We start from the raw sequence: 26463 nt of genomic DNA, 5'->3' as shown, positions 1-26463 counted from the left end.
GGACATGATGATTGTTGGTGGCGGTATGGCGTACACCTTCGCCAAGGTCAACGACGACATGCCTATTGGGGACTCGCTATTTGACGAGGCTGGCGCCACTATCGTTCCTAATATTATGGCAAAGATTGATGAGAAGAAGGTGGAATTTATGTTGCCCGTGGACTATGTTTGCGGCAAGGAATTTAAGAACGACACGGATATAAGGTGTGTCACCAAGGCTGATGGTATTCCTTTTGGGTTTGGAGGATTCGACTGTGGTGAACAGACCCGCAAGAATGCTCGTGAGATGATACTGAAGGCCAAGACCATCTGCTGGAACGGACCTCAGGGCGTGTTCGAGTTCCCCAACTTTGCGAACGGCTCTCTGGCTGTTCTCGACGCCGTAGTGGAATCCACTAAGAACGGATGCATCTCCATTGTCGGAGGAGGGGACACTGCCTCATTAGTAGAGAATGCTGGCAAATCTGCTGAGATGTCTCACGTTTCCACAGGCGGTGGTGCGTCTCTCGAGCTGTTGGAGGGCAAGAACCTACCTGGCGTAGCTGCTCTCTCTACAAAGTGAATACAACAATTGCAATAAGTTTCATTGAAAATTGGTCAGAAACCGTCCAATTATGGTACACAGTAACGAGCCCACTGGCAGCGTTCTCTTGATGCGCAACCTGCCTCGCGGGTCCAGCGAGCACGACGTCGCCACTCTGGTGCTGCCCTTCACCGACGGCTTGAGGCCGAAGGTGTTTCTGCAGGCGCCAGCTGGCCACGCCTTCATTGAGTTTCCTAACGGCCCCAAGGGCGCGCAGAGCGCGCTGCGGCACTTCGCGCACAGCCCACTGAAGATGCACGGCAGCGAGGTGCAGGTGCTTCTCTCGCGCCGCTCATGCGTGCGCGTCGCCCAGGAGGAATCGGGCTTCCGCGTGCTGCTGTGCACTGTGTCGCGAGTGGAGGTGCCAGTGGAGCTCCACGTGGTGCACATGCTGTTCTCACAGTTTGGGTGTGTGGAGAAAGTGGTGATCTTTATGCGGAACCCCTCCGTCGTGCAGGTGTTTGTGCAGTTCACCGCTCCAGAGCAGGCCAAGCAGGCCATGATACACCTCCATAACGAGAACATGTACGACGGATGCAACACCATGCAGATACAGAGGTCGCATAACGACGACCTGCAAGTTAATATGTCAGACCGGCAGTGGGACTACATGGCGCACCCTCAGGGCCCTGGCAGGGCGACCAGCGTGCCGATGGTGGAGTCCGTGAGCTCGGTGATCCAGGGCATGTTGTCGTCTGGCTCTGCACTGCCGCCCCGCCTGCGAGACGTGGACCTGGAAGCCCTCAACGCCAATGGCACCCCCGTAGTGATGATTCACGGTTTGAAGCCTGGCTTAAATGCCCGTGCCATCTTTAACCTCTTCAGCTTGTATGGGGTAGTGCTGCGAGTCAAGGTCCTGCGCGACCACCCCGATAAAGCGCTGGTTCAATACAACGACCCTGGCTTCGCCGCGGTGGCTGTCCTTCACCTGCACGAGGTGGCGGTTCTGCACGAGCGCCCACTCCAGGTGTGCTTTTCGCGCAACTTCGAGGTGGCCGTGACCAGCGTGGAAGCGAACACTGCGACGTTCGATGTGAACGACCAGCGCTTCTTGCCTCACGAGACCGCGCGATTCATCAAGTCGGCCTCCCAACCCACTGAGGCGCTGTTCCTGTCCAACATTGCAGACAGTGTTTCCGAGCAGGCGTTGGCACAGCTAGTCGGGAGAGGGGAACTGGCGATAAACGTGGGAACTTGACGGAGTCGATACGCAGCCTCCTAGGGTGTCGGGGAAGAAACGAACCGCACGCGCTTTTTTCGCTTCGGTGGCTGAAGCAGGCAGCTGTTTGGTGGCACTTCACGACGCGCCTGTAGGAGGTGTGAACCTAAAGGTGGGCTTTACCCGTCAGCGGTGACTACGGCATTCGAATATCACTATGTACTGTTACTGTCAACATGGGAAGTACCCGCGGTCGAGAGCCCAACATGGTCACTATTAATATGGCAACTCGGCAGAGATGCGATCGATTAGCAGCGTGCCTGGTGAGTTAAAGGGCACCTCAGCGGAAGCGTCACAGGAAAAAACATGAAAGAGCGTGGCAGCGTTGTCCATCACTGGACGGAACTGTACCTGCCCTCCAACAGGATCAGTTCGACCCGTAGACTTGACTCTGAGCTCAGACGGGTGCGAAAGGGCGGTAGGAGTTCGGCGAGCAACAGTGTACACAGCTTCGATTTGTACACCGCGGGATGCAACATCTGCTCCTCCTTCGTGTGCGAGTATGCGCCCTCACGAGCAGCGATTGTCAATGTGCATTACGTCGCATAGGTCTCATTCTCTCGACAGAGCACAACTTCGGGTGGTAGAGTATCTGGTTAGGATTCCTCAGAACGATGCTTTTCTGATTGGTTTTGTGGGGTTTAGCCGCGAGTGTCCCCCGGTCACGGCATAGCGGCGCGCCTGGAAGTCGCGAGGAGCACGTGCAAGCAGCGACGCCCATGCAACCGCCACCTCAATTAGGCCATTTTCGCCATGGCTACGTGGGCAGAAAGGCTATCAAAGGTGGCTGAAGCTCCTCAACCCGCCGCTCCCAGCACGCCTGACAAGCTGGTAGGCGGGCCAAAACAAGCTAAACTGCCGCCGGCTACACCCCAAAGCGACCCCCATGGCCGACGCAAGCTCGTACTAGACACCAGTGCTTTTATTCGACTACAAGATCTGGACGGCGATCTATTCGTGACTCCCGGAGTCGCTAGAGAGATCCGGGATGCGCAGGCGAGGAAGCACATCTCGATGATGCGAGAGACACCCCAGATCCGACCTTTTACGAGGGATGATATGGCTTACGCCTCGCAGTTCGCCGCCCTCACTGGCGACCTGAAAGCTCTCAGTTCGACAGATATGGAGGTCATCGCGGCTTCGGTCAGCCTGTTCATAGAGTTTGCAGGCGTCGAGAAGCTCAACAAGAGTCCGTTTGAGCAGTCCACTGCTGTGGGCGGGATGGGCTTCGAGTGGGCGCCAGCACACCAGCCAGCTGAGTCCCAGACGTCGACGACGGCGGAGCCGCTCGAGGAGACCACCAATCCCATCGCCCAAGGCACATTCGCTCCGTCGATCAAGGAAGAGGAGTCAAGTGAGTCCTCCGTTGAAGACGAGGCCGACATCGAAGGCGTCTTAGACTGCGACATGGATACCGTTGAAGACGAGGCTGAAGACGAGGCTGAAGACGAGGCCGACATCGAAGGCAGCTTAGACTGCGACATGGATGCAGTGATGTCCCCTTTAACCGTACAACCAGGAAACAAGTCCCGCGTTCTGAACGGTGGAAAGGACGAGGTTCTGACGGGGTACTACTCTGACACGGACTCGGATGGCGAGTGGGTCACCCAAGAAAACATATCCAACTTCGGCGTCGTAACTTCTGACGAGAAAACCGATGTGGTTGGGTGTGTGACAGGCGATTTCAGTGTGCAGAACGTGCTGATGCAGATGGGTATCCCGATAGTGACTCCTGACGGCCGGCGCATCCGCACGGTGAAGCTATGGGGCTACAAGTGTACTGCCTGCTGCACCTTCACTCGCGACATGAACCGGCATTTCTGTCCGGGCTGCGGCAATCATACTCTGGATAAGGTGCCAATCACCGTCGAGGGTGGAAAGGTCACAGTGCATATGCGAAAGAAGAGGCGGACGCAGCTACGAGGGACGATATACAACATACCGACGCACAAAGGAGGAAGACACGACCCACCTCCCATCCTGTGCGAGGACCAGCTTTTTATGAACGGCCGGGATAAAGCACTCAAATACGTAAGTCCCTGCTATTCCCTCTCTGTAACTCTTTCCAGCAACAAAATCGGTGGGCCTCTGACCGCGAGCTGAGCAATCCGTTCACGAACATTCAGAGCACAGAGGCTTGTGGCTGGTGGGAGGGAAGACGCCGATTGCACAAGGCGGCTCCCAAGGTGAAGATTGGCCTGGGACCTGGGAACCCCAACAGTAAAAAATGGCAGAGGGAAAACGGCAAGATTAAAAACTGGATCTAGTCACCACCAGCTCTGTTGTTTCTTCTCCGTGTGTCGTGGAGAGTTCGACTTCTGCTCGCCTCCGTATAGACTGTAGAAATCCTGCGGGCTGTAAGCCATGGTTGGGGACAGTTGGGTATTCATTGGGGGGCTTTGAGGGGCCATTTGTGACGCCATCTGTGGAGTCATCTGTGGAGTCATCTGCGGAGTCATCTGGGGTACCATCTGGGGTACCATCTGGGGTGCCATCTGGGGTGCCATCTGAGATGCCATCTGCGTAGGCTGGGATGCCATTTGCGGTGACATCTGGGATGCCATTTGCGATGACATTTGAGCTGCCATTTGAGATGACATATGTGCGGCCATCTGAGATGACATCTTAGGTCCCATCTGAGATGACATCTGGGATGACATCTGAGGTGACATCTGAGGTGACATCTGAGGTGACATCTGAGACTGGAAGGCTGCTTGACCTGCCAGATGCATATGTCCTGGTTGGTAATGTTGAGGAATTCTCATCCGCCGTTGCTGCATCGCTGCCAGCATCTGGGGATGCACCCGGGAGGGTCTGGGGTAGACGTTTGTCTTGACAGGTCTGGCGGGGTAGGTGCCGCTCTGGGCGGCCTGGAAACCTCCCCAGCTAGAAGGAGGGGGTTGGCGGGTCCTAGCTGGCACTTCCCACTCATCGGCTTGCACCGGATTAGGAACTGTCGTTACGGGAGGCTGAATAATGTGCGCTGAGCAGTCTCACTGGTAGATTGTCTAGGTCAGCATAGGGGGTCTCGGAGAGTGCATGTGAAATCACAGACTGTTGATTCAGGTGCTGGAAGTAAGACCAGACAGCAGTTCGCATGTCTTGCCTTCCAGGTTCTGCGCGATACATCTGTAGGCTCTGGCCTGGGGGGAACATATCCATGTGTCCACATCGTAAGGTGTGTGACCCTAAAGTGGCCACGTGCACACCCAGCTCAGGGTCGGCAAGCACGCGCAGGAACAGATGGGCCGAGTCCGCCAACTGGGTTACGTGCCAAATACCCTGAGTGGTTTGGCAATTTCTTTTGGCCTGGGCCTCGCCGTAGGTAAAGGGCTTCACAGCCAGCACCAGAGCCCGGTTGCGTAGCTTCGAGTGGCTGACCCTTCGCGCCTGACTTACATGAGGCATGATTCTCAGCTGAGGCGCCGGTCTGGTCACCTGCTGCCCGCGGCAGTCAACGGCAGTAGCCCCTTGCTGTAGTAGCGAGCCTATGGTCTGGTCAATGGCCACGGTCATATCGGAAGACGCCATATTCGACTCTGCGGCAAGCTTCGACGTTTCCTTGACCAAGAGCACCCGGGCGAATCTCTTCATCACCCCCAGCGAAGGCAAAAATATAGTCTGCCCAAGCTCGAAGTTCGGGAGGCTCGCGGTGGTTGTCGGCTTGCTCGGGGCCCAAACTAGGTGGCCATTGGATTGAGTGGCCACGAGGGGAGTGACAGGTGCCGACTTCGACGTCGGAGACAGGTCTTGCGAGATGATTGAGTGCAACAGAGCGCCCAGCAACACTCGAATAAACACAACACTGAGCTCCATGGCAGTGGGGCCCACAGTGCCCACACTGCACTGCTTGATGATGCTGGTCAGAGACCCGTCAGAGTCTTGGTCTACGCTGACATCCACCACCTCCGAGATGACCTCACAGTCCTCGACTTCGTCCTGTGTGACGTCCTCGTCGGAGACGGAGGCCAGAACAGCCAGTTGCCAGTCCACAAACACGTCCTGGCGCAGGCTCTTCACCAGGTACTTCAGCGTGCCGCTCGAGGTGAGGCTCGCCTCATCCGGCTGCAGGTTAGCGGCGTGCTGCTGCAGCAAGTTTTCGGTTTGCGTCGCCAAAGACTTCCACTCATCGGCGCACGCCGCAGGTGTTCGGTGGTAGGGATAGGGGTAGAGACTGGAGTTCACCTGGGATGAGATGAACACCCACGGCAGTTCAGCATCCGGTGATAGTTCCATGGATTCCAGTGAGCAGGCGAACAGGGAAGTCTGGAATGTGTGTGGGAAGACATGGAATGTATAATGCTCACCCCCACCGCCGCTACCAAGCATATCTGTTCCACCCGAGCCCACGGTCGGGTCTTGAGCGCGGCCTCGTCCCACTCCGCGTTGGCTTCGCCGAAGTCAGCGTCTGTCAGGCTCTCGCCCAGTCGATGATGATCCAGTGATGTCGTGCACTGCAAGAATATTTGTCTCAGCTGCTTCTCCCGTTCAGATAATGCCGCCACCGTTCCCAGTGGGCGCTTTTTAGACCTGTCCAGGGGTTCCGAGGACTGCCGAAACCTTTCCACATGTGCTAGGGCTGACTGGGCAGCCAGCGCTGAGCTGTGCGGCGCCAGGAAGAGAGCCAGCGATGAAAGTCGCGAGACGTGGTCTCGCAAGCTGCATTCGTCTTCGGTGCCCTGGTTCCCCCGCCACCGCTCCAGCCCGGGCTGCACGCGCCGCTTGACTTGGGGGTCCAACCTGTAGCTGACGTCGTTCACCTTCACGACGGACAGGCTGGGAGCGCCGTCGTTGACGTATACGGCAACAGGTGGCTCGATGTGGCCTTCATGGACAGCACGCGTGTGCATTCGGAGGACTCGACCACATTCAGTCCCCTCCTGCGATTGCTTCTTTACTAGTATTCCTAGGCCGTATGGCACTGTTATCTCAGTCTCCACGCCTTCTCCAAGGATACGCAGCGCTCGCCCCAGAAGGCCTGCGCTGAGGTAGCGCGGCCGACTTGCTTCCCAGACTCCTGTAGCCTTAGGCAACCCGTGCACCAGCGGCGTATAAGGGCAGAATGTCGACAAGAACTTTCTATGTGGCACTTCGGACGTGTGACATGCGTACATAGACAGGTCCACCGGACCTGTGGTGGGGACCTCAGGCGGCAGACGCAGGTCGGCGGGGTCCAGCCGCTCTGGAATGACAATGAAGCTCTCGCTGCCGTCGGCGGTGCCTGCGACCTCCTTCCGCAAAGTCTGCCAGAAGCCCAGCACCAGCACTGCAGTTCGGTCGCGTGTGTTGGTCGTGCCTCGGCTTTTTACTAGCTGCGTTAACAGGCGGTTGCCTCCTCACTGTGGCCTGCACGCAGCGCGCCAGCTCTTGAGCCTGCAGGGTCCTGTCCCTGGTCCCCTTGTAGACGTCCTCTGCCAACCACTGTGCCTCAGAGAGGAGAATCGTGCGTGCGTCCTGGTATGGTCGGCACTGCTGCTCTCTCATCTTCATTTTTATTAGCTTCAGACTGTCTGGATTGGGGAAAAAAATCGGATCTGCCGCTGCCTGCAGGAAGCCGTCAACAACAGATTTGGTTGGGGATGCGGTATTTCGTTGCACTCCTAACGGTGTCCCGGATGTCAAGAGTTGATTTGCCGTCCGCCACGCAACGTACGACTCAATGTACTCCACCAGCTCGCGTTCCGCCTGAGTGTCCGCAGCGGGGCTCTGGAAATGGTAAGACATACCACACACAAAAAGTGCATCAACGAGGTAGTCACAATCAGTGCCGAGCAGCCAACGGTGTCGAAAAGGACACGAAGACGGCGCAAACTCACCTGGATAGGCGCCATAAATGATATTTTTCTTGAACACGCACCGCCTGGTGATCGAGTGACGTCGCGAGACGCGCGCTCACAGCCCTTCGATTTTCGCTGATCGGCGGAAATCGGGAACTTTTTCGGGCATGGCGGATCTCATCCTTGTCGACACCGACTGCCAGGATGAGCAAGCATGGATTTCACTAGCTACGGCGGCAGGACTGCCCGCGTCGGCCTTTAGTGCCGTCAAGAGGTGAGGGTTGTTATTGCGGTTAGCAGAATGCACAGGCCTCAGGATAGAATCAACGCGCTGTGCTCTAGGATGCTGATTTGGTGGTATGTTGGGGAGACCACTCGCCACAAAGTGCATTTTTACAAACCTGTGGGAGAGCAGCTGTGACAGAATCAGCAATGCCGACGGCGACCAGACGTGGTCTCCTTCAACGTGTCGCACGACCACACTCTTTGTGTTCTCGCTGTGTGCGGAGCGGCTGGAGTCAAACCCCCCGACTGGGCTCCTGTGGCGCGGGTAGAGACGAGGTCCGTGAGCCTGCAAGGGGAGGTCGGAGTCGACTGCATGTGGGGCGGCCGGGACCCCTGCTTGTTGAGTATGTCTAGTCGGTGTCTGTCGCCGGCTGAGCAGGCGCTTGACTCAATGTGGGTGACCGATCTCGCTCTGGATGAACCAGTGGCACTCACCAGCAGACTTAATATTTTCCTCGCCTTGTGGACACGGAAGGAAGCTGCAGTCAAAGCTAACGGTCGCGGGCTTGGCGTTGAGTTTAGCAGACTCTCAACAGTTCCTGTGGTCTCCTTGGACAGCGTGCCAATGGAGGCCGAACTGCAGACATTCCGATGGAAGGAGCACGTAATCTCTGTGTGCGTTTTAGGAAGCCCCTGGGTGGAGGTACCTTCTGTGGTTTAGAAATCACGTTGTTGTTTGGCAAATCACGTTGTTGTTTGACAAATCACGCACGCTCTCGTAAAACAGCACATGGTTGTGCCGGCTTCCTCCCAAACAAATCATGCGCGCTTTCGTACAGCGCTGGTTGTGCCGCCTTCCTCCCAAACAAATCACGTGGGTCCCGAGTTACGCCTACGAGCTCCTTCAAAACTGCGTCGTTGTCACTGGACTCGACTGAAGGCGTGAAAGAAAGCTTTGTGTCCGATTCGGGACCGCTGGAGGGGCAGGAATCGCTGTCATTCCACGAATAATGTACAGGTGAAGGGCCTTCATACGGCTTCGAGATTCTTGAGCCGTTCATTAGCCAATCCAGGGGATCTGGAAACTTTGGCTTCGATTCGGCTTGCGCAGACGCAAAGCATTCCCTGAACATCCCCTTTCCTTTGCGTGTGCACCGGCCGCCACGGCTAAATGCACACGAAAAGGCGATCACGTCGGCCGATTCTGGCGCCAGCGGATTCACAGTCTCACAGGACGCGCTCACGAGTACCTGTGCCCGCGCCGGTGGCACAAACACGCGTTCGAGTTGAACGCAAGCCCAGCGACGCCCTAAAGAGAGCTCGCGCGGCCGACATCACCCAGCGCGAAACGACAACCAGCAGCCATGAACTTGAGCTGCCAGAAGTGGCCCATGACTGCGTGCAGATGGAGAGACGGGCTGAGTGGGAGCTGTGGCGGCACAACGAGCGCCTGAGACCCATGTCGCGTGATCGGCGGCGCGAAATAGAGTCCCGGATGTCGTGGTACGTGCCTCCAGAGCCCCAGCCACCGCGAAAGCCACGCGTTTACCCCCTGTTCCAGAACGGTCACTTCACCATGGAGACGGAGCACAAGCGCAAACGGAAACGGTCGAGTTGGGAACAGCTGGCAGACGAGAGTGATGCCGCCGCTACGACGCACGACACCCTCAGCTACCATATTTTCAAGTTGATTGAGTGGACCAGCGGTATGATGTGCAATGTGTTCTCCACTTGCTGAACTCAGGAGCCTGGCCAGTAAACTAACTTGATAGAAGTCTGCAAACCCTTGCTACGTAGCCAACTCACGAACCCAGCAGTAACCGACTCAGCCTGGAAGTCTTAATATCTTGGACGCTGTTCTGCGATAATAAGAGACCACAGTTCTCACGGCGACTTGGTAGCCTCGGTCCTGGGCGTAGCGCAGCACCACCGCGTGAACTTGGAGCATCCGCCTCAAAGTGGTTATCTGAGCGTGTGCGGTGGGCTCGTTCTGGGCAAAGTCTGCCTGCTGAAATTTCTCCGTCAGGCGCCTCTTGTCCATGTAGGAGCCTGCAGTGTCCGCTCCCTGCTTTATGTGGGACAGCACGGCGTTGACGCTCGCGGGTTGAAGAGGATCGATATCCACAGCGGTCACCGCGGAAATCACGGCATCAAGGGCAGCCTCAATGATTGGAGGTCCATCTGTGCGTAGGAGGAATGTAGAGGTTCCAGCCATGATTTCGGTCACCTCAGGTGCATACAAACACCCACGAGCCACCAATACGGACACCAAGGCAACCAGGTCCAAATGTAGGTCCAGCAGATCGTCACGTTGGACCTGGAACTTGCCCATATCGATCACACGCCAGCTGTCACATTGTAAACACTCTCTTATGACCGGCAGGAGTTCATGAGCATTCAAAGGCGCATCGTACTGCAAAAATCGGAGTGTGGCTGGCTCCCCTGCCAACGCCTTCAGAAGAGAGAGGCGGCACAGAAACCGCTCGTCCCACTTGCCGACATCAGGCAGCAAGGGCAGCCCAGGAAGCCATGTACAGACTAGGTCAACAGCGACAGCTCCCAACACGGCCTTGAGCCGCAGCAGCTGCAGGGCCACTGGAGCCAAGTCCGTTGTGTGGTCCTGAACCTGGTCTAGCGTCGCGCCGTGGGAAGCAGCCCAGATGGCGACCATCTCCGCTTCGTCCTCCGTCAGCAGGTCAGGGTTAACGATGGGCAAGGCGCATGCAGCTGGGGGCCCCGCTAGCAACCAACCAGCCGTAGCGCGTGCGCAGAGGTGCACGCTCCTTCCCTGGTACCGCACGAGGGCCCCATAATGTCTGTTGGCTGAGGGGTAAATGTCAGAAGGTAGGGGTCGACGTTCGGGTAAGTTCAAGCACACAGCGGCCAGGAGGTCGTGGTTCACCTTAACGAGGTCCGGCCATACATCTTCAGGGAGCATCGCAGCTATCACCCGGCCCGCAAAAGCTATGTTAGTCGATGGCGTGACCTCCAGCGACTCGAACCACTCCATTAGGACCGAGGCGTTGACCCTTGGCCGCACTAAGTGGCTGACGGTGCGCATTTCACGGATTCGAGGATTCGGGCGTAGTATCCAGTTGCCCAGCGCCGTCAGAGCACTCACCGGGTCCAACAGACTCCACCAGTCCCAGCCCTGAAAGAGAGCTATGTGCGATTGCTTATCATCGAGCTCTTCCGGCGATTCCATGAGGGACGCCAGCACCGAGACCAACGAAGGGTGCAGATTGGCAGGAAGCCCGTCCTTCGACAACAGAGAGACCAGCATTCGCATCCACTGCACCTGCCTGGCACCAGGGTCGGCGGCCAGCGCGTTGATCAGTGCTTCAGCCTCGCGAGGACATCTCTCGTAGACCAGGTCGAAGACACCAGCTAGCCGCAGTTCGGGGTCATCGAATAGGAGGCGAGTTGCCCCCGTGGGGCACACCTCGGCAACCCGAAGTAGGGCCGGAACCAAACTAAAATGAATCTCCAAAGGGAGCGTGCCTTCGGTAAGAATTGAGGCCACGAGTCTTTGGATGTCATCTGGTACCGAGTCTAAGGTTTCAAGGGGCCGTACGATTAGGGTTTGCGTGGCGTTTGCGTCCATATGTTGAACTCGCAGCAGTCCGAAGCGTAGGAGGTCGCAGCGGGTGCTGGCCGGCAAGCTGGAGACGTCCGATAAGGCATTTTCCAGCAGAGGCAGCAGTTTGTGCCACTTTTGAATGTTCAGTTCCAAGCATGAGAACAGATCCGTCAGTACCTCAGGCGTCAGCAGCGAGGCGAACGCCAGCGGATCAACAGCGGACATGGCCAGCAGCACGTTGAAGCTGCTCTCGCGGTCCTCGCGGATAAACGCGGCCAGTGCCGACATAAAGTCAGCCGGAACCACTGGAGCTGTAGTTCCCGCCCGAAGGCTCTGTGGGCTCCATATCCACGGATGTTGTCCAGAGTTGAGAGCAGCAGAGGGTCGCAACAGACCGACCACCAGAGGAGCGTAGTCCGCCTCGTTAGGCCCTGACAGCAACGGGGCGAAGTGCTCCAAATGTCTAGGGTCCAGAAGACCGCAACAACTCATATTGCAGAGGAACGACACCATTGCCTGGATGGTTTGACGAGGGTTGGCTGACTCGACAGAGTCCGTAGAGCCGAAGTCCGCCTCGAACGCAAAGTCGTCGTTAAACTCATCGACGGCCTCCTCCTCCACTGAGCAGGGCGACCTCTCGTCATCATTTACGACCCGAGCTGCGACGAGTTCGATAAAACACTTCACCTTGCCCACGTGCACAGAGTGCCCACAGACCAGCGCATGCAGCATATCGAGGTAGGGGCGTATGTCGTCGGTTGGTTCTTCGAGGACGGTGAGAGCGTCGTTAATAAGGTGCTCCCGCAGGTCCCGGTGCAAGAAGGGGGCCGCCCCCTTCACGAATGCCGCGCGGAGCCGGCAATCGCCGATCGCTTGCAGGGTAGCCGTTGCGCAGACGTGGTGGGCCACACCGCCGAGGCCTCCTGCATGGAAGTCCCATCGACGGCTCACTGAGTAGCTTTAATAGGCGACCGTAGGCCAGCCCAGACAGCTGTGGTGTCGCAGCATAGTTTAGAACGCGATTCTGGCTCCACTCCACCCAGGACGTGCACCAGAGGTCGCGGGAGCCCCTGCACGTCAGCAGGTCAGCCAGCACGTCGATGATGGCGTAGTTCGTCTCGCGGCTACCCGCGGAGAGATCCTCCAGCGCGGGCATCAGGGTTTGAATCAGCGGAGATGTCGGCATGGACCCTTCCAAGCGCACCAGATCCTGTAGCACGAGGCACGCGGTCACCCTAAGATCATCGTCGGCCAGTAGCGACGCGAGTTTTCTCACCAGCACCTTCTGGTCGACCTCTGCGATGCAAGGACAAAGGCGGTTGATACACTTTACGGCCATGCCACGCACTTCGATGATCGGGTCCTTCAACAGCTCCAGAATCCCGGAAAGAATCAAGGGGTACATCGTTGAAGAGGTGGACTGGTGTGCGTTAGGTATGATGAAGATGCATTCCTACCATTTCTTTGAGGACCCTGTCTGTGAGATCCGAGGCCGCCATATAGCGGAAATCCTGGTGTGGCTCGGACCCCGAGCTCACCTTGTCGTAGTGCGTGAGCTGCTTCAGTAGTTCACTGACCTCCGGCATTTTCTGTGATTAATTCCGTCAAGATGAGTCAGAACAACGAGGGCGTCCTTACGTGGAACGAGGACGACCTCAACGTCAAGGTAGGGCCCATTTCCCCTCTCACACGCAGGCTGTCGTTCGCATTCGGCCTCCCACCGACCTCGAGGCCACAACGTCGGCGGAGTCGGCTGTTTGGTTCGAGGGAGACGATCTCATTGTTCCCACTCAGGTAAGTTCTAGCGAAGCGGTTCCCCATATCTCTTCCAGATGTGCTTACAGCGGTATGGTTTTGACGCGGTCTTGCCGCCGGATGCGTCACAGTCACGGACATACGCCTGCGTCTGCCGACCGCTTCTTGAGTCGTTCTACAACGGATTCAACAGCTCCGTGTTGGCGTACGGTCAGACGGGCAGCGGGAAAACCTACACGATCGGCAGCTGCATCGAGGACACAGACGGATTGGTGCCCCAAGCACTACGAGATATTTTTGGCAAGGCGTCGGAGTGCCGGGAGCAGGGCGACCAGATCGAGCTGTCAGTCAGCTACATCGAACTCTACAACGAAGATATCCGAGACCTGTCGAACTCCGCGCTGGACGCAGTCTCTGTGCGCATCTCGCAGGACCCTCTCACGAAGTCGATTCAGCTTTTGGGCATTAGAACCGTGCCGGTGGACAACCCCGAAGCGGCGCTGCTGGTTCTCCGGAAGGGGTCGCGGCACCGATCCACAGCGGCGACTGCCATGAACTCTGCCAGCTCGCGTAGCCACGCGATATTTACGGTGCACCTAAGGTAAGCGAGCAGGATACCCATCCACAGACGCGAATCTGAGAGCACTGCCACGCTGTCGAAATTCCATTTCGTGGACCTTGCAGGCTCAGAGAGGTTGAAGCGGACAGGTGCTCAGGGGGAGCGGTTAAGAGAGGGCATATCGATTAACAGTGGCCTTCTTGGTTTGTCTAACGTCATATCTGCGCTGACTGCCAAGCATCGGAGTGAGAGGCAGGACGGTCAACAACGCAGAGATACACGTACCGTACCGCGACTCAAAGCTGACCCGCATAATCCAGGACTCACTAGGAGGCAACTCGCGAACGGTGATGGTGGCCTGCGTCTCGCCCACACCCGCTGACGTCAGCGAAACGGTAAACACGGTTCGTTATGCCTCTCGCGCTCGTAACATCCAAAACGCCCCCCAAATCAACACTGACTCACATTGTGCTGTCGTGAGCGAGCTACGAAACCAGGTGCATGCCCTGTGCGGCCAGGTCCAGCACTACAAACGGCTGCTGATACAGCATAATGTGCCGCTGACGGAGCCGGACGACCCCGTTTCACCTGCATTTGTTACACCCGCCGAGTGCCTTCCAGAAGGGTCAACCGTTGGGGCGCCCTCAAGCTCGGCCTCCGAACAGCTGTTCAGTGCGCTCGACGAGGCGGCTCAATGGGCGGAGCTGGTTACAGGTCTGCAGACCAATATCGAGCAGCTCAAGCGCGCCCTGCGTGACAAGGAGACCGGGATGTCCCACCTGATCGCCGAGGCGGATGCTGCCAAGAGCACCCGTCAACGCCATGAGTCGCTCCGGGAGCAGCAGCTGCGGGAGAGGGTTCAGGAGAACAAGCGAGCGCTGGACTGCCTTCGCAAAACAGTGAGCAAACTCGAGCGTGAAAAGTCGTTGGTGCTCCGGAAGCACGACTGCTCCCTGCGGCAGGCGGATAAGTTGAAGGAGAACCTCTCGGTGAGGTTCCGAATGGGCAGTTAATGGCAGACCGTCAGGGGCGAGAAGCGCGAAATCGTGCGGAAACTCAACGTGGAGACCAAGAAATACTCCTGCGCCGTCAAACAGAAGGACAAGAGCATCACAGCTATTCGGAAGGAGCTCAACACCGCCGCGAGCCGCTTTAGGAAGCAGGAAATGTCGCTGAAAAAGGAGATGGACCGACTGCAGAAACGGAACGACGCTTTACAGAGAGCGCTGAACTTGTCGCGAGGTGAGACACAATGGGAGGTCCAATCCAGCTCACAAAGGAGAAGCCGACCTGACGGATCATCTTGAGAAAGTGCTGCAGAGGTTGGTGGACACAGGTCTTACTGGAGATGAGGAGGTCAGCTTCGACATGGAGCAACTAAAGGCGGCCGGCGCCAGTTTGTTGAAGGCGCATGCCCCCGCAGCCGTATGCGAATCGCTTCTCGTTGACAGTCTTCGCGGACGGTTGGAACTGGAGAAGAGCGACTTCGAGCTGACGGCTGTGCGGGAGCAGCTCAACGAGACCCGAACGTCACGCAGTCTTCTGCAGCAGGAGGTTACTGGACTGACTGCGCGAATGGAGGAGACGTACAAGAAAGACAAGTTCGGATTCTTGGCCGAGGTATGGAAGCAGAAGGCCACTTTCTTGAGCTCCGTCCTCCAAAGCGATGACGACCGAGTGCAGAATTACTTGACCTATCTCCACGGTGAGCTCAAGGACATGGAGACTCTGGTGGAGACCGACAACCTGGACAGCCAGTCGCTGAGGCGGGCCTCTCTGATGCGGTGCGTTGAGGACGACCTCTGGTCGCCGCGAAGCAGCCAGAGCGAGACGCCTGCCGTTCTGTTCACTTCGGTGGCGCTGAACTCTAGTGAAGCACCGACGCAATTGCTGGCAGGCTCCTTGGGTGAGTGTCACCTACTGGACCTGGAAACCTTCGAGAGCGTGCATGTTTGGGACATGCGCGGAGAGGAGTCCTCCTGCGTTAGGGGCGTAAGCCGCCTGTCGGAAAATGGAGTTAGCGTGGTGTGCTGCGGCTCCCAAGCCTACCTGGTGGACCCTAGAGACCCTTCCGTGGCGATGTCCTGGTCAATGAAGGCCACCATCCTGGCCCAGACGGCCCTTGGCGAGTCTGAGTTCGCCGTGTCAGCCGACGACCTCCACACGGGGCTCTTCGAGATGCGGTCGACCAGCACAGTGGCTCGCCTCACCACTGACACGCACCTGCTCTCCTTGACGCACCTCCCGCCACTATCCAAGGGGACTTTCCAGGGTCTCGTGGGAGGGGGTCGGGACAAGATCTGTCGGCTATGGGATAACGGCTGGCGCACCATGACACCTCCGTTCTTCTCCGCAGTGGCACAAGTGGACGCTTCGGACTCGGGGCTCATTTGCGGCGTGTCGCGTGAGGGACGCGCTCGTGTGTGGCACGTCGACGCGGCGACAATCAACCCAGTGTTTAAGTTCGACCACGCATCCGCAGTACGATTCCGCGGAAGTAATCTTTTGGTCGGAGACCGCATGGGGGTCATCTCGGTTTTCGACACGTCTGGAGGTGACGTGGTTAGACGTGGAGAAAGGCGGTTGCCAGCTGCCACGGGAGTTGCCGAACTCGTAATTGCGGGGGACGTGATCGTCGCACTGAGCCACAACAAGCGCTTGTACAATGTCAAAATGGACGTGTAGTGGCATGTGCTAACAGCAACGCCTTGACTTTAACAGATAGTCACATACATTCAAGAATTATCGTCGATCACATGCCAGGCTGCACAAGATCCTCGATCCGAAGCCGCTTGCTGGCATCAGTCTTCATCATCATTGCGATCAGATCTCGAAGTTCGCTAGGCACGTGATTCATGTTCTTGCGCAGGTTTCCGAGCAGTTTCTCCATCTCGTCAGTTTCCATCTGCCCAGAGAGAAAGTCCACGCCCAAGTCCTGCGCTGCACGTCGATGAGACATGTACTTTTGCGGAGACAGGATGTCCTTGAACATCGGCGTCGTCAGCGACTGACCCAACTGCTTTCTGCGGGCACTCTGTCGCCTCAAGAGGGCTTCACGCGTGTCTAGGGGCAAGACCGAGGCCAGCGCGAGGAGTCCCAGTGTCCATACGCAACTGTTCGCAAAAGCCATTCCCCTCCAGTTCTCGGGCGCTCCGTATACCAAATTGTCCACCGTTTGCGTCGACACGTCGAAAAGGGCGCCTGACAGAGGAACCGTCCGAACCCCCATCAAGGCGTCACTGTGTGGCCCTAGTTCCGGCAGTAGCAGGAAGCTACTCGGCACGCGCCGCAGGTGTTGAGCCGCTTGTTTTATGAAGTCGGACGCACTATCGGCGTGGATGATACATGAGGACGCGTCGGCGAAGCCCATGGAGCTGACAGTCGGCTTTGTGGAGAGGGATAGGGAGGCCCACCGAATGTGTGGACGCGAAGTCGCAGGGGATTGGTCTGGGCGGCGCAATTTGCGGCGGTACCAGGGCACACTCGTTGGAGGCGAAGTCAGATGGTTACGTGTAACCGTGTTGTAGTCAGGGTCGTCGGATGGGCCAACGAGAAGAGGAGTCTCCATGTTCAGGAGACTGCTGCAAATCACTGTTCAGAGTAGATTCAATTCTAAAGCTCAATCACTTTGTGCACGATCTATCGAACTTACCGGAAGGCAGCGACAGCTCCCGATTCAGTTTGTCAGACGCAACGATCATGAGCCTATTGTAGATATTTTCCGCAGCACGTGTGTCAATCATGCGGATCTGTACACACGGTGACGTGCTGCCACGGCGCACTTTTCTGGCGCTTACACACCCCACGCTTCGATCGTTGTACGACCCGCCGGCGCAAGCAACGAAGGCGGCTCGTCTTCCCCGGGCAGCGCCCGTCCTGCGACCGCCACCGAAGGCCAAGGATCCTGGCCGTCGAAAAGGACCCTTGAGGTTGGACTGGTGGCACTTGTCCAAGATGATAGCCTGTTCTCGGTGATGATGTGTCGTGGGTGATACACAGTCGCATATTTGTGCTCGCTGGTACTCAGGCCCTCAACGTCCCATGGAATTTGGGCCTCGAACCCTCTTGGGGGGAGTATGGTGGTTGCTCCAGGCCACTGGACGAGCACTCACAGCCTTTCACTGATGAGCGCTTACTCGCGGAGGTGGACACCGTCGTCGCGGGCGCCCGAACCCATGATTGGGCGTATGTCTTTCACGCATCTGGGCTGAATGAGCTCGTACGAGGAATCCTGAAAGACAAACACAAAACCCTTATCGGTTTCAGAGCGACGGCTCCAAACCAGGCCCGTGACTTCAGTCCTCGTGAGAAGGTAGAGCTATGTCGCCTGTTCATGCGCCAGAGATTGCAGAAGTTCGATCCGCACCTGTACTTGACCCAACACTTCTGGACCCGACCTGAGTGCCAAGTTGACCCTAAACCCGTTCTGAAGTGTCCGTTTGACTGGGATCACCACCAGTGGTTCCGCAAGGTGAACTCTTGGGCTCGTGAACACGAGAATCTGAAGCCGGAAGTGACCCCGGCGGTCTTGGCTCTCAAGCTTTTATGGGACGCAGGCAAGTTGTCGCACGTAGTGTTTGACGGCCCTGCCGACCTCGCTCCGCGGCTTCTACTGCCTGCAGCAGCTGTGAGCTGCCTGGAGCCACGCAGTGACATAGGCTACTGCGCTTGGTGCGAGTTGCCCATGCGTTTTCTGCCACACGTACTCGCTCTAGGCCGCGTGCCTCGTTGTCTGCTGTGCGATAGGTATCTCTGGCCGCTGTCGACGTCACAGGCCCTCCCAGGTGCTCGGAAGAGGGACGATCAGGCGCTTTGCCATATTCTGGACCTGGCTATGGCCAGTGACCTTCTACTGATATTCGGGTCACAGTGCGAAGGGTGAGCTGCCGACGTCCATGACCCAGCTACCGAGCTAGCGCCCTGCCACATGCGGCGTTCAGCAATAATGTTTGTGTGGTGGAAGTAAATCCTGCGAAAACCTCTAGACGGTATACGCATGGCTTCGTGGGGGGGCACCCTGATCATCTGCTAGCAGCAGTCGACGCCGCGCTGTCGATGAAGCCCCAGATGGTGGTGGGTTGGCCATCCTTCTATGAGACAGGCAAACCCACTCGTACCGTTGACGCCGCCGGACCCCAAGAACGACGTCATAGGCACCCGTTTCATGGCGGAATATCAAGAGCTCTTGTCAGACGGGGACGACTACGTGCAAATTTGCCCTCCGGATCCACCCTCATCTGAACCGACTCTATGGTCGAGTATCTGCGATTTCTTTGGACGATTCAGAATTTCTTAATTTCGGCTCACAACGCCTCCATGTCGGACTTTCACACACCACGTGAATACGGCAGCCCTCTGACGACCTCCCAGGAAAAATACGGCCAATCCTCCTACTACTACGCCCATACGCACGACTACTGCGTGCCTGCAAATGCCCAGATCGGGCAGGGCCCCGGGATCGTCACAGGAGGGGCCCCTGAGAAGGTGGATTGCAGCATTACCGAACCGAAAACGACCTCCTGCGCCAAATCCATCAAGCGGTTTTCCTGGATTGACGAAGCAGGGTTGGTAGGCGCCAGTTCCAATCGTATCACCATGCTTCCAGGTGAAGTTGTACCTCTTCAGAAAGGATCTACCGGATAGTGTGGATTGGGCTGCCCTGCAGACCGGGGCAGGGTACGACTTGGTCACCACTGAGCGCTCCATCCATTTGAATCTGCTTTCGGGGGACGGGGAGCAGGAGTTCAGACTGCGCCTGGGGTGCCTTTACGCCCCGATTATGCCTAGGGAGAGCACGTGTGTTGTATCCGACACCCGGATCTGCGTGACGCTGCGTAAAGCTGACGCCGCGCACAGCTGGGGAAGGTTAAAGAGTTAATTGATACCAAATTTAGAGAAAATTACATGATCCGTTTCGAAAAAAAAACCAGCCAACGCCCGCTGGTAGCCTCCTTAATGTGCGTGAGTCTGTCACGTATCGACCCCACGAGGATAGATCGAGAGCCCACCACCAAGGGTAGACAGTTTCCAGACGTCAGGCCGAGTCCGGACCGCCCCCTATTAGGCGAAACTGAATCGTTGGTGGATCCAACTCCTCGAGAGAGAGCGGTTGAAACCGATGTGGATGGGGTCGATTCCGAACCAGAAGAATCGGAATGGGAGGCCTATTGCCGCCCAAGGCAAGCCGTGCGTGCCAAGGTAACTAAAAAAAGATACCGCATTTACGACTGTGATCGGCAGCACATCACAGACGCCTATTTTTGCCCATCAGAGATCAAGAATCTATCGGGTTTCACCATTGTGGATTTGAGCCAGCACTTGGAGCGTAATATACACGAGTGCCGTATTCGTAGTAAATTTTCGGTCAATTTTAAATGAATTCATTGCCTCCCTTAACCTATTACGATTACTGGTTCTGCGCGTCTCGAATGCTGGCAAAGGCCAGCGCGCTTCTCCGCGAGGGCATGCTGCCCATAGACCACCAACTGGTGAAGTGGTATGGCACTCAGAATGGGCTCGCGATGGGGCATCGCGAGCAACAGCTCGCAATGGGCGTTATCGAGAAGATGCTCGCTGATCGGATGTTTCTGGTGCATACGGAGACCGTGGCCCCTGGGGCAGTGCGTCGCGACGGTACCACTGCGCCGGCTACGTGAGCGGATTTCGTGGGTCTCATGCAGCAAGCTGCGTATGCTACTTGTCAACCCCGATGCGAACAGCACCTCGCTTCTGGCGGTCCACGATGAAACCGTCTGAACGCATCGACGATGCCTTAGTCATCGTCTTAAAACTGTATTTTGAAATGATGTCAACGATCGCTGAAGCGGTGGAGGTCATTCGAGACAGACTATATTTCATAGCAGGCACAGTGGGCCCCTTGAGCAGTGAGTGGGTATCTTTCACTATTGAGTCGCGGTACGACGCCTACTATGCCGACTTCGGGCCTTGCAATCTAGGTCAAACCCACTCCTTCTGCCTGAAACTGCAGCAAAAACTTGACGACCCAAGGTTCGCCTCGAAGAAGCTGCTTTTCTACAGTCATCCGGATGTTCGGCGTCGAACCAATGCAGTGACATTGATGTGTCTGTTTCAGATAATCATGCTCCGGCGGTCCTCTGATGAAGCGTTTGAGACCTTCAAGGGCTCAAAGATTCGAGTCATGCCATACAGAGACGCTACTTACGGCGCGTGTCATTATAAGCTCACCATCAAGGACGTGATAAAGGGCATGGAATATGCTATGAAGCTTGGATGGTACGACTTCCGCTCTTTTGATTTGGCGGAGTATGAATTTTATGAGGACATTCACCACGGTGACCTCAACTGGATCATTCCTGGAAAGTTCATCGCGTTCAGCGGACCCAGCTGCACCTCAGTGGACGAGGACGGCTTCGAGACCCACTCACCGCAGCACTATATTCGCATCTTCAAGAAGTTCAAGGTTGACCTCGTAGTCCGACTGAACAAGCAGCAGTACGACGCCAGCGTGTTCGTCGACGCGGGGTTCAATCACTTGGACATGTTCTTCGTTGACGGTTCCTGTCCCTCCGACGCGATCGTAAACAAGTTTCTGGATGTCTGTCACGAAGCTAAAGGACCGGTGGCCGTACACTGCAAGGCCGGCCTTGGGCGGACGGGCACTTTGATCGGCTGCTACGCGATGCGGTACTTCCGGTAGGTGAAGTTTTCGGATTGTCTGACGCGCTTCCAGGTTCAAAGCTGCATACTGGGTGGGATGGAACCGGTTAGCACGGCCAGGGAGCATTCTGGGGCCACAGCAGTACTATTTGTTGCAGATGCAACGGCGATTGTGGGAGGCTGACGATGAAGACAAAGACAAGAATTTGGAGGACATGGAGACTTGCCTAGCGGTAAGCACACTGTTCCTAACGATTTCTATTGTTTCCAGTCGATGACTCTCCGTGACCGGAAGAAGGCTGTGGACGGCGATACAGGCCAGGCCGAGCGGCTGTTGCTGCAGAAACAGAGCCCGAAGAACTCTGACCAGCGCGACCCTCGCGTGAAGTGCGTGGACGCATGAGACTAGCGATGTTCATCACTGCACGAGACCTCTATAGCCAGATTCTTGATAGACCAACATGCTGGAAATTGGAGGACACGGCAGCAGTTGCCACGGCCGAAGAGCTCTAACCGGCGGAGGTTAATGGCGTGAGAAGCCCGACGCCCGATGCTCGCGTTATCTTCTGACAACTCGGAAAGCTTGAAGAGCACTGAAGCCTGATCCCAAGGTGGTGCCGTGCTGGGGCCCCACTTCCTCATTTCCACGAACTTAGTGAAGCAGCACGTGACCACCAGCACACCAAAAGCCTCGGAGCGCGAGCGCAGCCGCTGCAGAAGACAGTCAGTCAGCCCACCGCACAGGTGGAGGCCCATGAAGATGCACGGCGCAGTCAGCGCGTCGAAATCAAAGTCGTCTACAGAACATACCGCAAACGACACAGGCAGATCCAACTCGGCGGCCAGCGCCTCGCCCTGCTTGATCGCATCTGCGTTGATGTCCACCACTAAAGCGCGCAGCCCTAAGGCCCGGCAGGCGACCATCGCAAGTTCGCCTTTGCCGCCACCCACATCCACCAACAGTGGGTCGTCTTGGCCGTGGAGCGAGTTCAGCAGGCCTGTCAGCCGCCGCACTATCCACGCCCACTGCGGCCTCTTCTTAGACCGATGATACTCCAGGCGCTTGGCCTTCTCCTCGTCGCTGAACTCGCGGTACATCGCCTCAAACATAGACAGCAGAAAGGGCTCGTCAAGTTCGACAACTTCGCAGTTTTCCTGTGGGTGCACATCTGGAAGCGACGCTATCAGCTCCAACTCCTTGCGGCTCAACTGAAACTGCCCCCTGCGCGGCGATCGCTGGCACAACTGCCGGCAGAGGCGCTTCAGATCTCCAACAGCAGTGGTCACGAGCACCCCCTGATGCTCATCCACATCCTTGGGGAAGTCGTCGTAGGTGCACGGCACCAAGAAGATCTCAAAACGCGCCCTAAGCAAGGCCTGCACTTGGTAGGCATGGGCGCAGGTGTAGGGCCACCAGGCACTCACCGTTAGGGACCTGCGGCCGTCATTTAGGGTGCAGGCGCGACCCCATACCGCGACTCGCATGTCCTTGCTCAACAAGGCCTGGTCATCGATGCGAGTCCAGGGATAGGGTACGTTTATGGGAGCCGCGGTCGGTAGGCCAGTCGTCAACTGTAAAAGCACCTCGCCATCAACTAGGGTGAGGAATCGCATGCCTTTGGTTTTGCGTACCGCTCCTATCGTGCCCCATGTGCCAAAAACCGCCACATCGCCGGTTTTAAGCGCGCACACGGCGTCCTTCAGCGGAAGCCAGGTCTGTGTCATCAGGGTGAGTGAAAAGCATGATTTTAATTAACGATTTTTATCCTTTCTGTACTTTACACACACGTCCCCTGCATTCATCATTTGCCATTGTGTCCGTCTGTCTGCCGCCAGTGTAAAATAATCCAATTTTGTGGAGTCCATGGCGACCCCTTCCATCCTCCACCTCCCTCGACGCCTGTGGGTCTGGTCACAGGTTGGCACGCGGTCATCTGCGTCTACTGGTGGGGTTCCGGACGCTATGCGACTCAGGCTTGACGAATATTCACCACGACGCTTTCTCGACCGTTGGGGGGGTCGGGCCCCTTTGCTGGCACCCGGCTATCATCCTAGAGGTGCGGGTGGACCCTGACCGATTCCCAGAGAACGACGACGTCGCGCTAAGTAAAGGCTGGGGCGACATGGTATGGTCACCAAAACGATTCCGAGTGTCGGAGTGTCCGATCCCACCCCCATCTGACAAGCCCACAACAGCGAAGAGAAAGACGACGAAGAGCAAGCCCTCTTCGCGGGAAGAAGTCCTTTTGGGCCAGCAGACGGAGTCAGCGATCTACCGGTCTTGCTATCTCGGCTGTCGCGTACGGAAGGCGCCGCAAGCGGTGCACCCTAAGCAGACGGGCCCGATGCTTCCCTGGGACTTCCTCTATTACGTTCACTTTAAGGGCCGTAACCGGAGGCACGACAAGTGGAGACGCCTGGATGATATGATTCCAATCGAGTGCAACCCGAGCACCCCTGAAACTTTGTCCGCGTCGCTGACCTCGCTCACTGACTATCACCGCATGTACCCCAGCCAGGATGCCTGGATGAGCTGGTTGGAAGAGTGTCATGGTGTTCTCGATCGCACATCGCCTTTCGCAGTCTTCTTCGACTCGAATGAAAAGTGAGTGCCCTCCCCAGTACACACAGAAAACGGTCTACGCGCCGCAACCCCAGGCCGCCCTCTGGAGGGCCACTGGAATGGGCGGGGCCCGAGGCCGCGTCGCTGCAAGAGGTAACTCCGCTGCTGGCGCTGGCCTGGACGCGGAGTGCCTGGCTGTTGATGTGCAACGAGAAGTACCCAGAGCCCGTGTTTGACGAGACGCTCACGAAGCGCAAGCCCTCCAAGGTGATCGCTAACGATTTCCTACCACGGCAAGTGTCCATTGTGGCGAATTTTCGACACTTCGTTGGGCGTAGCAAGCGATATCACGACGACTCCGAGACACGGCCAACGAAAAAGCGTAAGATACGCGGCGCAGACAGCCCCTCTTCAATGAGCCTCGTCAACGCTGAGACGCCGCTGGCAGACTGCACGGAGAGCCGGATGGCGGCTTATGCCGGCCCCCTGACGTACCTGACTCCGGTGCTCAGCGACGTGGCGCTGCACGGATCTCTGGGGGACACGGACTGCGAGGAGTACGCCTGCATGGAAGCGGGTGCGCAGTCGTTGCACGAGGAGATGACGCTGGTTAAGTCAGTCGAGAGGGTCGCCTTCGGTGACGCTGTCGTGGACACATGGTACTTCTCGCCATACCCCCGAAAGGTCCAGCCTGTGGAGACGCTCTTCGTGTGTGAGTGGTGTCTGGACTACTTCAAGTTTAAGCTGGAGTTCCTTTATCATCAGAAACATTGCAGCGCTCAGCACCCGCCTGGCAATGAGATTTTCCGGATGGACAAGTGGGCGTCGGGACAGCAGCTTACGCAGACTCTCGCTGTTCGAGGTCGATGGCGCCAAGTGTCAGCAATACTGCCGCAACCTGTGCTTCTTCGGAAAGCTATTCTTAGATCACAAGACTCTGCAGTACGACACGGAGCCGTTCCTTTTTTACTGCCTGACGGAGGTGAGTCCACGAGGATGCCATCTCGTGGGCTACTTCTCCAAGGAGAAAGTCAGCGACATGGGATACAACCTCAGTTGCATCGTCACCTGGCCCCACCATCAACGGAAGAGCTTCGGAAAGATTCTGCAAACCATGTCATACACGTTATCGCTCTGTGAAGGCAAGATGGGATCTCCCGAGAAACCGCTCAGTGACCTGGGTGCCGCCGCGTACGACTCGTACTGGTTAGAGTTGCTGGTGACGCTTTTGACGAACCTACGACTAGATGACGGCGGCGAGCCGTCGTCCGATGAGGACTCGCTGTACAACTCGCCGAGTCTTCTGGATACCGCTGTGCAGAGGTTGCTTCGGCGGTGCCGACAGCCAGAGGCAGATGCGGAAGGGCTGGCTGTCAGCGTTGACGACCTCTCCTTCGCCACCGCCATCACCCGAAGCGATATTAGTTCCGTGCTGTATCGGACCAACATTCTGCGGAACATAGGTGGGAAGCAGGTGCTGTGGCTGCCAGCGTCCGAGATTGCCAAACACCTCCAGTGCACAGGGCGGCCCTGTAGGTCGGTGCCTCCAGCGCGGTTCCATTTCGTGCCATGGAGCGCAGCGGCGCCGCGAAGCCACGAAGCGTTGCCTCCGGGAACTACAGGAGCAAAGAACGGCTCTTACAAAGTATGACGACCGAACTTATTCACGCACACAATTAGTACGTCACAAAGTTCCTTCTCCTTATGACGCGGCAGCTCAAGGCGCCTAAAAAAACGCTACCGACAGTGCCACCGCCTCACAATGGGCGCCTAAAAAAAGGACCCAATCCACGACGACAGGGAGGAAACAAAAATGATGTGCCCAAACATTGTAGAAAGACAGCGACGGAATTTCTTGTGTTCAACAGAATTAATTGGTGGGCTCTCAGCTCATCGTGTTACGGCCATATCTAAGCCAATCGAACGCTGATACGGTCAAGTGGACCATGAAATGTGTAAGACGACTATATGTGAGACGACTACGTGTGTGACGACAACTCAGCATGGGGTTAGAGGTTCGACCATCACTCACTGGACCGTCATTCACTGGACAGTGACCTTCGGGTTCTCATGGAGGAAGTGCGAATGCTGCTCCAGGAGGTGCTCCACATGCTTGGTCTTCTTCCACAGATCCGGAGTCAGGTAGCCGTAAGTCTTGGAGAGCGCGTCGTACAGGGCAAACATGAAGTTGCCGCGAGTTCGCGAGTGTCCTGATGTGCATGAGAAGCAATCCGACACGCCTGCGAAGGCCAACACCGACTTCGTGGTCGGTGCGCCCACGACACCGGTACCGCGGGGAGCGGGCACCAATCGTACTCGGACGGAACCGCACTTGCCGTGCACCTTCATAGGTACAGTGTGTGGGTTGCCGATGAGGTTGCCCCAGTACCCCCTCCTAATGGGAAGCAGCGCAAGCTTGGCAGATACAATGCCTCCTCGGATGGCAGTTGCGACCTCCTTGGCGCACTTCACCCCGACGCCCACGTGCCCATTGCCGTCGCCCACAAGTACGAAGGCCTTGAAGCGCGTCCTTTGGCCGGCCGTGGTCTGCTTCTGTACCGGCT

General features: G+C 57.0%; 16 protein-coding genes across 30 annotated transcripts; 11 read left to right on the top strand and 5 right to left on the bottom strand.

The window, feature by feature from the left end:
• Nucleotides 1-25: 25 nt before the first annotated feature.
• KVP18_004630 (uncharacterized protein) lies at nt 26-1781 on the top strand (the record flags this gene model as incomplete). 3 transcript variants are annotated; one of them, XM_067957443.1, is made up of 2 exons in its annotated part: nt 26-558; nt 626-1781. In XM_067957443.1, the coding sequence occupies 2 exons, from the start codon at nt 26-28 to the stop codon at nt 1779-1781; spliced, it is 1689 nt and encodes a 562-aa protein (XP_067811101.1). The 3 variants fall into 3 exon arrangements, with proteins under 3 accessions (XP_067811101.1, XP_067811103.1, XP_067811102.1); XM_067957445.1 differs by lacking the exon at nt 626-1781 and having other exon boundaries at nt 26-562; XM_067957444.1 differs by lacking the exon at nt 26-558 and having other exon boundaries at nt 654-1781.
• Nucleotides 1782-2555: 774 nt separating this feature from the next.
• On the top strand, nt 2556-4069 carry KVP18_004621 (uncharacterized protein; the record flags this gene model as incomplete). Of its 2 annotated transcripts, XM_067957427.1 has the most annotated exons (2): nt 2556-3833; nt 3872-4069. In XM_067957427.1, the coding sequence occupies 2 exons, from the start codon at nt 2556-2558 to the stop codon at nt 4067-4069; spliced, it is 1476 nt and encodes a 491-aa protein (XP_067811087.1). The 2 variants fall into 2 exon arrangements, with proteins under 2 accessions (XP_067811087.1, XP_067811086.1); XM_067957426.1 differs by having other exon boundaries at nt 2556-3905.
• On the bottom strand, nt 4070-7633 carry KVP18_004633 (uncharacterized protein; the record flags this gene model as incomplete). 2 transcript variants are annotated; one of them, XM_067957450.1, is made up of 5 exons in its annotated part: nt 4070-4771; nt 4800-6068; nt 6110-7114; nt 7143-7508; nt 7619-7633. In XM_067957450.1, 5 exons carry the CDS (start codon nt 7631-7633, stop codon nt 4070-4072), a joined length of 3357 nt encoding a protein of 1118 aa, XP_067811108.1. The 2 variants fall into 2 exon arrangements, with proteins under 2 accessions (XP_067811108.1, XP_067811107.1); XM_067957449.1 differs by lacking the exon at nt 7619-7633 and having other exon boundaries at nt 7143-7526.
• Nucleotides 7634-7746: 113 nt separating this feature from the next.
• Nucleotides 7747-8525, top strand: KVP18_004631 (uncharacterized protein; the record flags this gene model as incomplete). Of its 2 annotated transcripts, XM_067957447.1 has the most annotated exons (3): nt 7747-7853; nt 7880-7982; nt 8010-8525. In XM_067957447.1, the coding sequence occupies 3 exons, from the start codon at nt 7747-7749 to the stop codon at nt 8523-8525; spliced, it is 726 nt and encodes a 241-aa protein (XP_067811105.1). The 2 variants fall into 2 exon arrangements, with proteins under 2 accessions (XP_067811105.1, XP_067811104.1); XM_067957446.1 differs by lacking the exons at nt 7747-7853; nt 7880-7982 and having other exon boundaries at nt 8178-8525.
• A 450-nt stretch (nt 8526-8975) lies between these two features.
• On the top strand, nt 8976-9542 carry KVP18_004628 (uncharacterized protein; the record flags this gene model as incomplete). Its single annotated transcript, XM_067957441.1, has 1 exon — nt 8976-9542. One exon carries the CDS (start codon nt 8976-8978, stop codon nt 9540-9542), a length of 567 nt encoding a protein of 188 aa, XP_067811099.1.
• A 64-nt stretch (nt 9543-9606) lies between these two features.
• On the bottom strand, nt 9607-12789 carry KVP18_004627 (uncharacterized protein; the record flags this gene model as incomplete). Of its 2 annotated transcripts, XM_067957439.1 has the most annotated exons (3): nt 9607-9663; nt 9693-12307; nt 12336-12789. In XM_067957439.1, 3 exons carry the CDS (start codon nt 12787-12789, stop codon nt 9607-9609), a joined length of 3126 nt encoding a protein of 1041 aa, XP_067811097.1. The 2 variants fall into 2 exon arrangements, with proteins under 2 accessions (XP_067811097.1, XP_067811098.1); XM_067957440.1 differs by having other exon boundaries at nt 9630-12334; nt 12357-12789.
• Nucleotides 12790-12993: 204 nt separating this feature from the next.
• KVP18_004620 (uncharacterized protein) lies at nt 12994-16383 on the top strand (the record flags this gene model as incomplete). Of its 4 annotated transcripts, XM_067957423.1 has the most annotated exons (7): nt 12994-13050; nt 13080-13178; nt 13217-13740; nt 13768-13943; nt 13972-14687; nt 14718-14940; nt 14969-16383. In XM_067957423.1, the coding sequence occupies 7 exons, from the start codon at nt 12994-12996 to the stop codon at nt 16381-16383; spliced, it is 3210 nt and encodes a 1069-aa protein (XP_067811083.1). The 4 variants fall into 4 exon arrangements, with proteins under 4 accessions (XP_067811083.1, XP_067811082.1, XP_067811085.1 ...); XM_067957422.1 differs by lacking the exons at nt 13768-13943; nt 13972-14687; nt 14718-14940; nt 14969-16383 and having other exon boundaries at nt 13217-13744; XM_067957425.1 differs by lacking the exons at nt 12994-13050; nt 13080-13178; nt 13217-13740; ... (1 more) ...; nt 14718-14940; nt 14969-16383 and having other exon boundaries at nt 14049-14711.
• A 67-nt stretch (nt 16384-16450) lies between these two features.
• On the bottom strand, nt 16451-17399 carry KVP18_004623 (uncharacterized protein; the record flags this gene model as incomplete). Its single annotated transcript, XM_067957430.1, has 2 exons — nt 16451-17289; nt 17351-17399. The coding sequence occupies 2 exons, from the start codon at nt 17397-17399 to the stop codon at nt 16451-16453; spliced, it is 888 nt and encodes a 295-aa protein (XP_067811090.1).
• Nucleotides 17400-17439: 40 nt separating this feature from the next.
• Nucleotides 17440-18994, top strand: KVP18_004622 (uncharacterized protein; the record flags this gene model as incomplete). Of its 2 annotated transcripts, XM_067957429.1 has the most annotated exons (4): nt 17440-17669; nt 17698-18576; nt 18603-18771; nt 18800-18994. In XM_067957429.1, the coding sequence occupies 4 exons, from the start codon at nt 17440-17442 to the stop codon at nt 18992-18994; spliced, it is 1473 nt and encodes a 490-aa protein (XP_067811089.1). The 2 variants fall into 2 exon arrangements, with proteins under 2 accessions (XP_067811089.1, XP_067811088.1); XM_067957428.1 differs by lacking the exons at nt 17440-17669; nt 18603-18771; nt 18800-18994 and having other exon boundaries at nt 18032-18580.
• A 20-nt stretch (nt 18995-19014) lies between these two features.
• KVP18_004629 (uncharacterized protein) lies at nt 19015-19341 on the top strand (the record flags this gene model as incomplete). The annotated part of the gene is made up of 1 exon (XM_067957442.1): nt 19015-19341. The coding sequence occupies one exon, from the start codon at nt 19015-19017 to the stop codon at nt 19339-19341; it is 327 nt and encodes a 108-aa protein (XP_067811100.1).
• Nucleotides 19342-20072: 731 nt separating this feature from the next.
• On the top strand, nt 20073-20454 carry KVP18_004634 (uncharacterized protein; the record flags this gene model as incomplete). Of its 2 annotated transcripts, XM_067957451.1 has the most annotated exons (2): nt 20073-20350; nt 20379-20454. In XM_067957451.1, 2 exons carry the CDS (start codon nt 20073-20075, stop codon nt 20452-20454), a joined length of 354 nt encoding a protein of 117 aa, XP_067811109.1. The 2 variants fall into 2 exon arrangements, with proteins under 2 accessions (XP_067811109.1, XP_067811110.1); XM_067957452.1 differs by lacking the exon at nt 20379-20454 and having other exon boundaries at nt 20073-20354.
• A 46-nt stretch (nt 20455-20500) lies between these two features.
• KVP18_004619 (uncharacterized protein) lies at nt 20501-21376 on the top strand (the record flags this gene model as incomplete). The annotated part of the gene is made up of 1 exon (XM_067957421.1): nt 20501-21376. The coding sequence occupies one exon, from the start codon at nt 20501-20503 to the stop codon at nt 21374-21376; it is 876 nt and encodes a 291-aa protein (XP_067811081.1).
• Nucleotides 21377-21494: 118 nt separating this feature from the next.
• Nucleotides 21495-21739, top strand: KVP18_004632 (uncharacterized protein; the record flags this gene model as incomplete). The annotated part of the gene is made up of 2 exons (XM_067957448.1): nt 21495-21569; nt 21608-21739. The coding sequence occupies 2 exons, from the start codon at nt 21495-21497 to the stop codon at nt 21737-21739; spliced, it is 207 nt and encodes a 68-aa protein (XP_067811106.1).
• Nucleotides 21740-21741: 2 nt separating this feature from the next.
• Nucleotides 21742-23061, bottom strand: KVP18_004625 (uncharacterized protein; the record flags this gene model as incomplete). Its single annotated transcript, XM_067957436.1, has 1 exon — nt 21742-23061. The coding sequence occupies one exon, from the start codon at nt 23059-23061 to the stop codon at nt 21742-21744; it is 1320 nt and encodes a 439-aa protein (XP_067811094.1).
• A 139-nt stretch (nt 23062-23200) lies between these two features.
• Nucleotides 23201-25550, top strand: KVP18_004624 (uncharacterized protein; the record flags this gene model as incomplete). Of its 3 annotated transcripts, XM_067957431.1 has the most annotated exons (4): nt 23201-23282; nt 23311-23941; nt 23968-24717; nt 24746-25550. In XM_067957431.1, the coding sequence occupies 4 exons, from the start codon at nt 23201-23203 to the stop codon at nt 25548-25550; spliced, it is 2268 nt and encodes a 755-aa protein (XP_067811091.1). The 3 variants fall into 3 exon arrangements, with proteins under 3 accessions (XP_067811091.1, XP_067811093.1, XP_067811092.1); XM_067957432.1 differs by lacking the exons at nt 23201-23282; nt 23311-23941 and having other exon boundaries at nt 24101-24717; XM_067957433.1 differs by lacking the exons at nt 23201-23282; nt 23968-24717; nt 24746-25550 and having other exon boundaries at nt 23460-23945.
• Nucleotides 25551-25942: 392 nt separating this feature from the next.
• Nucleotides 25943-26446, bottom strand: KVP18_004626 (uncharacterized protein; the record flags this gene model as incomplete). Of its 2 annotated transcripts, none has more annotated exons than XM_067957437.1 (1): nt 25943-26446. In XM_067957437.1, a coding segment is annotated over one exon (504 nt), but the record flags the coding sequence as incomplete, so codon positions are not given. The 2 variants fall into 2 exon arrangements, with proteins under 2 accessions (XP_067811095.1, XP_067811096.1); XM_067957438.1 differs by having other exon boundaries at nt 25943-26248.
• Nucleotides 26447-26463: the final 17 nt, after the last annotated feature.

Source organism: the organism of the source record quoted next (assembly GCF_019968955.1).
Source record: "MAG: Porospora cf. gigantea A chromosome Unknown PgA_NODE_241_length_26463_cov_348.338, whole genome shotgun sequence".
NCBI classification, from domain to species: Eukaryota; Apicomplexa; class Conoidasida; order Eugregarinorida; family Porosporidae; genus Porospora; species Porospora cf. gigantea A.
Note: the sequence above shows the minus strand (reverse complement) of the source record. Positions and strands in the feature narration are given on the sequence as shown.